The sequence below is a fragment of the Bombina bombina genome, chromosome 7 (genome assembly GCF_027579735.1).
Source record: "Bombina bombina isolate aBomBom1 chromosome 7, aBomBom1.pri, whole genome shotgun sequence".
Taxonomy (NCBI): Eukaryota; Metazoa; Chordata; class Amphibia; order Anura; family Bombinatoridae; genus Bombina; species Bombina bombina.
In genome coordinates, this window is record NC_069505.1 from 507,807,205 (window position 1) to 507,820,141 (window position 12,937).

The window sequence follows — 12,937 nt, forward strand, 5'->3', positions numbered from 1 at the left end:
CTGTTATCCTTGGGCTTTAGCTTGAGGGCAGCATATGGCATGTGTTTATTGAAGAAGGGTTCCCTGGAGACCATTTATCGCCAATGCCAGCCAGAGATAACTAGGTGGAGGAGGGGTCAACTGAATTCTAAGGAAATGAGAGTAGTGGTGCCCCTCATTGTCTTGAAAAATAATGACAAGTGTCATACAAAAGAAAGCCACCACATCCCCTCCCATACTCATGCAGGTGCTAGTAGTGCTGACTTAATCTGTTATTTCAAACAGGCCAAAGAGTCTTTGTTCAGAAAGCATCTCCAGTATATTCTAAAACTAGTCTAGTCTTGGATATTTTAAATAATAGTTTGTGATTATTTATATTCTTTGTCTTTTCTGTTTGCTGCTGGATTTTTTTTACATGCACAAATTTAGTGAATGCATTTCTGGAAATGTTTAAATAAACTTTAGTGCATTATTAAGATACTAGTCCTAAAGCCCGTTCACACGGGCCGTGTTATGTTATATATCTCTCTCTTTTCCTCTCTCTTTTCCTCTCTCTTTTCCTCTCTCTTTTCCTCTCTCTTTTCCTCTCTCTTTTCCTCTCTCTTTCCCTCTCTCTTTCCCTCTCTCTTTCCCTCTCTCTTTTCCTCTCTCTTTTCCTCTCTCTTTTCCTCTCTCTTTTCCTCTCTCTTTTCCTCTCTCTTTTCCTCTCTCTTTTCCTCTCTCTTTTCCTCTCTCTTTTCCTCTCTCTTTTTCTCTCTCTCCTCTCTCTCCCGGGTCCTCGCGCGCCTCTGTGTTACAGCTGAGCTGCCGGGTCCTCGCGCGCCTCTGTGTTACAGCTGAGCTGCCGGGTCCTCGCGCGCCTCTGTGTTACAGCTGAGCTGCCGGGTCCTCGCGCGCCTCTGTGTTACAGCTGAGCTGCCGGGTCCTCGCGGCAAGAGTTTGTCTGAACTGCGCATGACGGCTTCAGACAAACTCTTGTCTTTTATTATATAGGATTAGACACTGATCATTCTTGCACAAGTGCAACAAACCTATTTACACACACAGGTCAAAAATATGAGTGCTGATTGTAATAAGCATACAGGAAGGAGCACGTTTATCCTGTGTTGATCCCCATGTTTTGTGAATAATATAAATCAGTAATCATGCACTGCAATACAAAGGCATATGCCATAACTACTTAAAAAGCATTTTGCAATCCAAAAACACACCCATTGAAAAGCCTCTTAAAGGGACAAGCAAGTCAAAATTAAACATTCATGATTCAGATAGGGCATGCAATTGTAAACACCTTTCCCATTTACTTTTATCATCAAATTTGCTTTGTTCTCTTGGTTATTCTATGTTGAAAGTTAAACCTAGGTAGGCTCATAAAGTGATTTCTAAGCCGTTGAAGGCCGCCTCTTATCTCAGGGCATTTTGAGTTTTTCACCGTTAGACAATGCTAGTTTGTGTGTGCCATATAACATTGTGCTCACTCCCGTGGAGTTATTTATGACTTAGCACTGATTGGCTAAAATGCAAGTCTGTCAAAAGAACTGAGATTAGGAGGCAGTCTGCAGAGGATTAGATACAAGGTAATCACAGAGGTAAAAAGTGTATTGATATAACAGTTGGTTATGCAAAGCTGGGGGAATAGGTAATAAATATATTTTCTATATTTTTAAACAATATACAATTTCAAGTAGACTGTCCCTTTACGTATGTTTATACGTTTATCTTCTTTGTCATGGCCAATGAGCGACAGATATAACTTTGATAAAACTATGAAACTGCACTGATCAAACTGTCACTCTGTATAATAATAAACAATTAGTGTACTGAATCTTGTAGGGTACACTGCAGATTCTGTGATAAATTTAAAAAATAACCGTTAAATTGGAGGGAAAAAAAAAAGTCAAAATAAATAATAAAAGTACATTGCATGTCCAGTTTCTACACCCAAATCCCTGGCCCACCCCAAATGATCAGATCTTGCTTCTGAATGACCAGATCCTATTCCCAAATTAACAAATATTGCCTATATATGTTCAGACCCCCACCCCCAAATCCCTGTTCCCAGAAACTCTAGACCAACCGTGGAACACCCAGGTAGTGGTGTAGAAGAGACAGCCAGAGCAACATGGAAAACAGATAAGTAGTAGATGTAAAGAGACTCCAGAATAGGGTTGAATATACAGAAAACCATGGCAAGGAAAAGAGAAATCCAGAGAAGGCACACAGTATGGAGTGTCCCATATATATTTTAGTCACACACATGACTATGAGTTGATGGAAGGGTTTGTGACTCACATGCAAGTTAAGTGTTGGTGTGGTTTAGTGTTCATAAGGAGTTTGTAAGTCAAATATGAGCCCTAGGGGTCTTAATGTATGTATTAATGCGCGAGCTGTCGGCATTTATCATTGCACCAGCAGTTCTTGTAAACTGCTGGTGCAATACCGCCCCCTGCAGATTTGCGGCCAATTGGCCACTAGCAGGGGGTGTCAATCAACCTGATCGTATTCAATCAGGTTAATTTCTGTCCGCCGCCCCAGAGCAGGCGGAGAGGTTATGGAGCAGCGGTCTTTAGACTGCTGCTTCATAACTTCTGTTTCAGGCTCGCCGTAAACACGGGCATATATGCCCCCTAGGGTTTATGTGGCGTCTGTTATGTGTTAATGTTTAAGGGTTTATAGGGCGAAAGTCACACGTCTTAGGATTCATGGGGTGTGAGTCACACGAAGGTTTGAGGATTCGATGGGTATATGTGGGTCACAGACAGGGTTTAAGCTTCATGTTGTGTCTTTAAAGGGACACGAAACCCCACATTTTTTTTTTCATGATTCAGATAGAGAAACATTTTTTAAACAACTTTCCAATTTACTTCTATTATCTAATTTTCTTCCTTCTTTTGTTATCCTTTGCTGAAAGGTTTATCTAGGAAAGCTCAGGAGCAGCAAAGAACATAGGTTCTAGCTACTGATTGGTGGCTGCATATATATACTGATAGTCATTGGCTCACCCCATGTTTTCAGCTAGAAACCAGTAGTGCATTGCTGCTCCTTCAATAAATGATACTAAGAGAATTAAACAAATTAGATAATAGAAGTGAATTAGAAAGTTGTTTAAAATTCTATTCGCTATCTGAATCATGAAAGAAAATGTTTGGCTTTCATGTCCCTTTAAGTTGCATGTGTAAGAGATCATGGGGTTTCTGTGTGCTATACACAGGTTTAAAGATCCATGTGGTACATAATAACAAGTAGTAAAAAGTTTGGTTCCGCCCTTTTGAGAGCTATGTATACAACACTTTCAATGATATTGGTTACCCATCACTGTGCTAATTATTTAGCCTTGATAATAATGAGCTTGACCGTTTTTTTGCTCTAGCAGTGCAGTTGAGCAATATGTGACACGTTTGTTGCTCTTTCTCTTCCAGCAATCTGTCTGGCAGGCTGTAGTGAGACTCATGGGTTCTGTGACGTTCCTGGAGAGTGTAAGTGCCGCATGGGCTGGCAAGGACGTTTGTGTGATGAATGTCTTCGTTACCCTGGCTGCCTGCATGGTGCCTGCTCTCAGCCATGGGAATGTACCTGCAAGGAAGGCTGGGGAGGCCTCTTCTGTAACCAGGATCTCAACTACTGCACTAACCACCGACCATGTCGCAATGGAGCAAGCTGCACCAACACCGGCCAGGGAAGCTACTCCTGCACCTGCCGTGCTGGCTACACTGGGAAAACTTGTGAAATAGAAACTAACGAGTGTGCCAGTAACCCATGCAAGAACGGTGGCAGCTGCAACGTAAGTGTATATAGTATGAACAACAAGAAGTACATTTTTAGTACATTCTTTATAAATAATTATATAGATTATTTAGTAACACTCTAAGACTGGGGGAGGCCTACAGTTCTGAAATGTACATCTAGATGACACCGACTCTTTAGATTAGGTTATATTAGTTTATTGCTATATTATACTTATATATCACTTAAATTCTCTTGGAGAACTTATATCCAGTAGAGATTGTTATTCGGTATGATATTCTCTAGATGTCCAGCACTCTCCAATAGTTTATATCCTCTTCCGGCCTTATGTCTACAATGTCACCAGGATAATGTCACTGTCCTTTAACTGCAATACAATATTGTTCCTACAGCAGTTTAATGGAGATGTTGTTTTGTGGAATAATGGCTCTTACTCCCTAGGACACTCTAGGTGATTTGGTTGACATCACAGTCATATCTACAAACTTTCACTAGTTGGCAGCAATACACAACTGGTACCCTACTAAGCTCTACACTCCATTTTGCTATTATCACTCGATTATATTATTATCCAATCATGTGGTCCAGTCTCCAGCCGGAGAGGTGTGTTGCACTGTCAATTTAAATGGGTGGTAATTTTCAAGATGGTGTGTACAGCACAGATGTATACAACTGTTGCATAGTCCCTTCTAGACATCCCTCAAGAAGCTATGTACAATACAATTGATATATTTTTGCTGTATGGTCACATCCTAATGAAATCTAGCCTTTAAGATGTTTACAGTGCTGTTTGGAGAAGTCTGCCGTATTGTCTTATCTAGATGACCAATTCCATTTATAACAGTATATTCAGTACAGTTGGAATAATCTACAGTATTGTCGCTTCTAAATGACCTGCAGCTTTCAGGAGCGTATCGAAAATGCACTTTAAGGGCTAGATTACGGGTGGAGCGCAAATTTGCGTGTTAACTTCTTTAGAAGTTAGTTTTTTTTTGCGCGTATTACAAATTGACTTAATCCCCTATAGACGTCATTGGAGTGCGAAAAAGTGGAAACAAAGTAAATACACCCTGCTCGCGTGCAAACCTGATCACGTTTAACCAAAGTGCGCTAACCCGACATGAAATATGACTATTTCACATTCCAATGTTCTTCACATAGCAGAATATGTTCTATATATTCTTAAATAGATATTTTCTGTATATATCTGATGTTTGTTTTGTTTTGTTTTTTGGTAAAATAAGCTAAGTTAAGCTCTTTGCAGCCCTTTTTTTATTAACACCTAAGACCTCATATCTTCGAGCTCTTTTAACTTTTATGCAATTATTTTTGTTGAAATCATTTTTATCAGACAATTTTATTATGAGTGTAACTGTACTTTGAAATGTATTTTTTTATGTTTTTTGTGCAACTTTTTTTGTCTTGCGTAACAGTTAACCAGAGTTCTGAAGTCGCGCCAACCCAAAGCATGGTAAATTAATTTGCGCTTAAGCAAACACGTTTACTTCCAAATTGTAACACGTGTGCTACTTCTGGTGTGCGCAAAGAGCCGCGATAAACCCCTTATCATAGCAAGCAACAGTTAGTGTGCCACTCGTAATCTAACCCTAAATGTACTATATTGTCTGTTTGACCCCTAACAGGCCAGAGTTTCATGATGCACTTGTGAAATAATAAGCTGATGGGTGAGGGCAGGCTAATAACCATCGTTACCGATCATCCGATCATGTCACCTGTGCTCTCATTAAAAGGACATGAAACCCCAAAATTTTCTTTCTTGATTCTGAAAGACCATAGATTTGTAAACAACTTTCCAGTTTACTTCTATTATTGCTTCATTCTCTAGGTATCCTTTCTTGAAGAAGCAACAATTCACTACTGGGAGCTAACTGAGCACACCAGTAAGCCAATATCAATATGGGCATATGTGTGCAACCCCCAATCAGCAGCTAGCTCCCAGCTCCTGAGTCTACCTAGGTTTGCCTTTCAACAAATGATATCAAGAGAACAAAGTAAATTAGATAAAACAAGTAAACTGAAACATTTTTAAAATGGTATGCTCTATATGAACCATGAAAGAAAACAATTAGGTATCATGTCCCTTTAAGATATCATGAACATCTGGCCTGTTAGGGGTATTTGAGGACTGGAGTTAAGAAACAGTGCTTTACATGACCTGTAATCTACAATATAGTACAGTGCAATTGGAAGTCTGCTCCCCCCTCCCCCATAGATGGTCTGTAGTCTTCAGGAGACAGAGTACTGTGCGTTATTATAGTTTGGTTGAATTGTGCCATCTAAGTGACCTGTAGCCTTCAGAATGGTGTATGGCCACTACTAAACAACCTATATATTAGGAGACTGTACAGTGCATTTGGAATATTTTTGCTCCATTAACCCATCTAGATAAAATGTAGTATTAAGCATGGGGTGTACAGAGAATTGGAAGAGACAGATGTATTGTCCTGTTAAGATAACCTTTAGGGGTCAATTTATTAATGTGCGAGTGGACATGATATGATGTAGCGTATGATGTCCGCTGCACATCGATATCATTGCACAAGCAATTCTTGTGAACTGCTGGTGCAATACCACCCCCTGCAGATTTGCGGCCAATCGGCTGTTAGCAGGGGCTGTCAATCAACCTGATCGTATTCGATCGGGTTGATTTCTGTCCGCCGTCTCAGAGCAGGCAGACAGGTTCTGTTTCCGACGAGCCTGAAGGCTCGCCAGAAACACAGGGCATCAAGCTCCATACGGAGCTTGATAAATTAACTCTTTAGTCTTCAGAACGTTTTGTACAGTGCAGTTTGTTAAGTCTGTCATTCTGCATTCCACTCACTAAGGCAAAGATAACAATGAAAAAAACAATGGTAACATAACATTTCATCCCTTAACCCCTGTACACCGACCTAACAGCGCTGAGCTTTAAAGCCGTTAGGAAGGCATGGAACGACCACCTTTTTTGGCGTCCTGGGGGTCTGCCTAGCATAATAGGCAGTCCCCTATAAGCTGATTCCAACCTTGAAATCACGTGATCACATCGACGGTTGCGTGTTTTCAGTTTTCAAACAAGCAAACTAAGTTCCAATGTTAAACACTTGGCCCCAGCATGAAGGGGTTAATGTCTAAATTAACCCTCCTACTTCACTACAGACCGGTTTAAAGTGAATGTCAATTTTGATGCTAAAGTGCCCAGTTTTTAAAAATTCGATTAAAAACAGGGGCACTTTAATTCATCAAAATTTACATTTCACTCGTGTTGTGAAAAAAAACTTACCTTTTAATCTTCACAGCAGCTCCAGCTTCCTCCGGTCGTTGCAAGCCATTTCTGCTTTCAGAAATAATGGATAGGTCATCCTCCAATCACGGCTTCCCCCCGGGGGAATCAGTGTCTGATTCAACGCTGTGGCTGGAGGAAGCCGGATTCCTCATTTTAGACCCAGTAAGAGGCTTTGCGACGGGTGGAGGAAGCTGGAGCTGCTGTGAAGATTAAAAGGTAAGTTTTTTTTTTGTCAACAGGAGTGAAATGTAAATTTTGATGAATTAAAGTGCCCCTGTTTTTAATCAAATTTTTAAAAACTCGGCCCTTTAGCATCAAAATTGACATTCACTTTAATTACATAAAAAGTCAAGATTTTTATCAGTCTTACAACAAAAAAAAAAAAGAGAGAATCGGACCAGGCTAAGGGAATAACTTCTGTAACCATATCATCTACATATAGCAACTATAATCTAAGTATCAATGCTTAATGTGACAAGGGTCTAAATCTCCTTATGGGTGATCATTACTTCCACCCATAAGGAGTCACAATTATTTAGTGACACACAAAAATAGCAACGGGAATGTGGTACTGCCGCAAAAATTGAGCTTCTATTTAAAAATGTGTTGACCGTCTTTATTTTGCTGATTCATTATATTGCAGTTCTATTACTAATCAAGCAAATGCTGATTCATAGATACAAAACAATTCTCAGTTATCACTAGCTGTACAAAGCAGTTGCAAGATCCTAAATTGAAATAAATAAATATATATATATATATTTATTATTTCCTGTTCACGAAATACCTTTGAATATCTGCCAACTTGGTGCTGGATTACACGACGTTAGCTACCTGTAAGCAAGAGCTTTGTACCAGCACTAGCTACAAGTAGTAAATCATGAACTATCACACTTTATTTGCTACAAATGGTAGCAAGAACAAGGTAGCCAAAGGATATGGCTGCCTATACTTTTAATGGGATTTTCTAATGCATTGTAGCTAACCTATCATACGATAATCGCTACAAATTTACTAACATTTCTAAGCTGACACGACATCTCTTCTTTCTACGGGTGGATTCAAAACTTGTAAGTTCAAAGTCGCGGAATGTTAGTATTGGTAAACTATACAAGATGGCTTTTTAAAAATAAAATAAATAAACGTTATAACTTACGTTTATTAATCTCTCCTTTGGTATATATGTCAAGAGACCATTACATATTATCAAAACCAAATTGAATTAATAGATACTATAATAGAGTAATACCAGAGCATTGGTAAAATTTACTTATGGTTTTAAAATAATACAATATATTAATTTTAATATTTTTAATGCTTTTTTTTTTAAAATAAATATTTGTTTGATATATGCATACATTATTTTAAGAAAATTAAATTAATTTATATAATAAGATGCTAATGTAAGTGTAACTGTTCTTTTTTTATAAATACATTCATTATTTCTTGTAACTTACAAAAACACTTGGGAAGGTAAAATCAGTTCTTTAAAAATCTGCTACAGCTACTTTGCACCTGTAGCTACTCTGACTCTAACACAGGTAATAGAAATGGCTGGAAAAGTGACTGGAGCAATGTTGTTGCAAAATATGCAACTGAAGCACCTTCAAACTAAAAATCCCTACAACTTTGTATTACGTAGTAAGTGGTCGCTACTTATGACCACACGGAAGTAACAAGCGCAAGGAATTTTACCCACAAGTGTCGTGTAATATGTAAGTGAAAATTGGCTCGGTACTTAACAAAAACATAACCGCTAACTTTTCCTGTAGCGAACCCATTTTTACCAGCGTCGTGTAATCCAGCCCGTTATGGCAAAGTTTACTTTTTCAAAAAGAACACATTAGAAGAGTAATATTTCTCTAATGCGGACAGCCTAGTTGGGGATTGAAGCTAAATAAAATATGAATATGAAATTCAAAAGAAATTTACTAAACATTATATATTCTTTTTTATCTCACCTCTATCTTTAATTATCAATATCTTATTCCAAAATTAATAGAGTTGATTAAGCGGAGAAAGGCACAAGCAGGTTATTCAGTTCAACAAATACTACAAACATTAACAGTGGAAACTATTCATTTCAATCTCTTTGTTTGAATAATAAAAAAAAAGAAAACAAATAAATATCAATACTGCTAACCCAGCAAAGTAAATGTTGTACCCACTTATACATTGCTTTATAAGGAGGTTACATAGCAGACAATGAATACCGTATCCCACTTTACACAGAAAATAAAGACATCAAAAAGTAGCATGTCAGTAAAACAAAAAGTTTTACGAACTTAAAGGGACATGAAACCCACATTTTGTCTTTCATGATTCAAACAGAGCATACAATTTTAAGCAACATTCCAGTTTACTTCCAATTTTCAAATGTGCTTCATTCTCTGGGTATTCTATGTTGAAGAATCAGTAATGCACTACTGGGAGCTAGCTGAAACAATGGGTGAGCCAATGGGAAGAGGTATATACAGTATATGCAGCCACTAACCGGCAGCTGGGTCCCAGTAGTGCATTGCTGCTCCTGAGCCTACCTACATATGAAAGTCAACAAAGAATAACTAGATATCAAAGGCAAATTAGATAATAAAAGTCAATTGGAAAGTTGTTTAAAAATACATGCTATATCTAAATCTTGAAAGTTTAATTTTGACCTTTTAAAAGAAAAATTGTTAGCAAAGCCAAATGCTTGTTGCACAGAATAACCACTTGGTGCCTGGCAAGGAATATATTATACTCCCTTAGCAATAATAATCTTATCTGAGATGGACCAGGTGGGAAAAGCCAACGCCATTCTTATCGTTCAATGAAAAATATTTATCTTAAATTCTAGGGCTGCAAGATTTGTTTTTGAATGACTTACTCAGTTTTCAATACAAGTTTCACAGTTACTGCTTAATAACTTACAGTTGGCTTCTTCAGGGTTATTGATGTTAACGGTTCTGATATTGCAACTACCTAAATGAATACAAACGTTTGCATGTCTGTATATAGACATATTTACAAGTCTGTGAGGACTTCCATTAACAAGTTTTGTTTTTTTGTTTCACACCCTTTTTACCCTCATCTACCTCCCTTCTCTTTCCCAACTATTCCTTCTCTTACTTTCCATTCCTTAATCCTTCCACTTTCCCACCCTCTCTTATAATTTCTTCTTTTCTCTTTATCATATTCTTTATTTTTCTACTTCCTCCCACACTTTATTCTCTCGTCACTTGTTTTATCAAAATCTGTTACTTCTTTTTGTCATGTTGCTTGTTTTTCCACGTTGCCCCCTTTATCCGCCGTTTTTTTAATTGCCCTTTCTCCATTTTTTTTAATTACCCAATTTTTTCCGTTTAATAATCCCTCCTTATTCTATCGGGTTTTTCTGTTTACGTCCCGTCAACACCCAACATTGCAATCTATCCGCTTCATATTCTTTTCTACTCTCTTCACTTTTCCGCTCAATTCACTTCAACATTTTCTCATTATTTACCCATGACTCCTTTCTCTTGTATCTCTTCTTGTTCTCATTTTTTTTTCTAATTTGTTTCAACTACCAACTCTGTTATTTTCCAAACATTGCATATAAAATTTTACTTATCTCCTAATCTCTGACACACTTTCCCCTTCCTCACTCCACTTCATGCCATTCATTACTGTTGTATCCTTTCCAATACTATCCTATCATTTTTTTCTTGCCTTCTCCCCTTCCTGCATTTCCTCTTTTTACTTTTACTTCAGGACTTGGAAAATGACTATAAATGTGTATGTCCACGCGGGTTCTATGGGAAAAACTGTGATATCAGCGCAATCACTTGTGCAGATGGCCCATGCTTTAATGGGGGTACATGTGTAGAAAAGAACAATGGAGGCTATGTCTGTCGTTGCCCCTTCAGTTACCACGGCTCCAACTGTGAGAAGAAAATTGACAGATGCACCAACAGCCCCTGCCTTAATGGTGAGCAACAATTTTCTGGAGCTGTTATCCTTTTTCTTAGATGCTAAACTCTTCGCAATTCATGTGAAATGTATCAAAGAATATTATTTCTGACAAATGTGTCCCGTGAGCTCAGGTTAAGATTTATAGTAAGTGAAAACTCACATTAATGGCTGGGTATTTCAACAAGGGCCGGACTCGGAATAAAAAGCAGGCCTGGAAAAATATGAACACAACCCCTATTTTCCGTTGAGTTGGTAGAATGCCAACTCAAAGGGGATTACTGAGATACTCCTTAGCCAATATTTTTTCAGAATTAAATTACATTACTTTGCAATAAATAAAAATGCCAGATTGATGTTATATAGGCATCCTACAACCCAATTGCATCCATTATCCACCCCTTTAAATTGTAGCTTTCCAGCCCCAGCTGCTGCAGCCCACCGGGAAATCACCTGGTATCCTGGTAGTTCAATCCGGCACTGAAAATTTTCAACTAGCCATAATAAAGGAAGAAATTGCAGTGGATAAGTAAGAAATTTGTGTCTATAATAACCTTTTTCACCAACTCAATGGTGAGATTTTTCCACCCCTGCAAATAGTATTCCAAAGTCCATTTGAAACAATGGGAACTATTAAGATTTACGTAAACCTTACATTCAGTTGTTTTGATCAAAGTTCAGTACCTTGCAAAATAGCACAGCAAATTTTATTAAAATGATCTATATTCAAAAATTTTAGTTTCATAATCAAACAACAACTGTGCAAATCTTCCTGTTAGAAAGGCAGCAAACAATTTCTTTTGTTGTGAGAACTCATATACGATTTCATACAGAATAGGTTTTTGTTCTAGTGTAATATGAATCAGTCTATCCACAATCCTGATTGTTTGTTTTCACTTTTACTGTAACTTAGGTGGTCACTGCTTGGACGTGGGCCGTGTTGCTTTGTGTAAATGTCGTTCAGGATTTTCTGGCTCCCGATGTGAGCTGAATATTGATGACTGTGCTCATGGGCCATGTTCTAATGGGGGAACATGTGTTGATGGGGTAAACAGCTACACGTGCTCTTGTACTTTAGGATATGGAGGCAAAGACTGCACCCTGCGCATGGACGCTTGTAGTTCAAATCCCTGTCAAAATGGGGCCACCTGTTATACTCATTTCAGTGGCCATGTGTGTCAATGCCCAGTAGGCTTCATGGGATCTACCTGTGAGTTCATGGTTGAAGATCCCACACCATCCTATCGACGTGGATCAGATTCCTCATCCTACTTGATTACAATAGCTTCTTTGGGGCTTGTTGCACTCTGTTTGCTGGGCTGTGGGTTAGTGATGCTTCTGAAATGGATGAAGAGAGTACAGAGCAAAGAAATGGAGAGAGTTACCAATGATCTGGAGCAAAAGAACAACCTGAAGGAGAAGGAACCATTTTTGGTCTCTCCACATTTCATGATGCCAAAGCAGGACAGCCTAAGAGAAAAATCAAGCAGTAAACAGAAGCTTCTCCAAGGTTCTGACAGTGAGGAAGAGCGAAGTGGACGCAGAAGTAATTGGTACGTGTATTTGTGTAAATATATATTTATGTGTATTTATTTAAATAATCTTTTCCCTTACAGTATTCCATTAACCTTTTCCCTGCTGAGTGAGTTCTCACACCAGAGCTCAGGCTGATTTTACAACAGCAATGTGTGTCACTGTACACATAAAATGATAGACAGGGAATCCTATAACTCCTTAAAGGAACATGAAACTTAAAGATTTTCAGATAGAGCACACAATTTTAAGAAACTTTAATTACCTTCTGTGTCATTTTTTTGGTCTAATTTGTTGAAGGAGCAACAATGCACAAGGGGGAGCTAGTAGATCACATAAGGTGAGCCAATGACAGGAGGCCACCAATCAGCATCTAGCTCCTGAGCCCATGTATACTTTTCAACAAAGGATATCAAGAGAACAAAGCAAATTTGATAATAAAAGTAAACTGGAAAGCTGTTTAAAATTGTG

General features: G+C 38.3%; 1 protein-coding gene across 1 annotated transcript in view; it reads left to right on the plus strand.

Moving 5' to 3' along the window:
- The window catches only part of DLL3 (delta like canonical Notch ligand 3), a 47,473-nt gene that overhangs the window by 20,063 nt on the left and 14,473 nt on the right, over positions 1-12,937 (plus strand). The window contains 3 exon segments of the mRNA XM_053689487.1: positions 3,399-3,760; positions 10,736-10,952; positions 11,847-12,486. Of these exon segments, the coding sequence (XP_053545462.1) occupies positions 3,399-3,760; positions 10,736-10,952; positions 11,847-12,486 (1,219 nt within the window).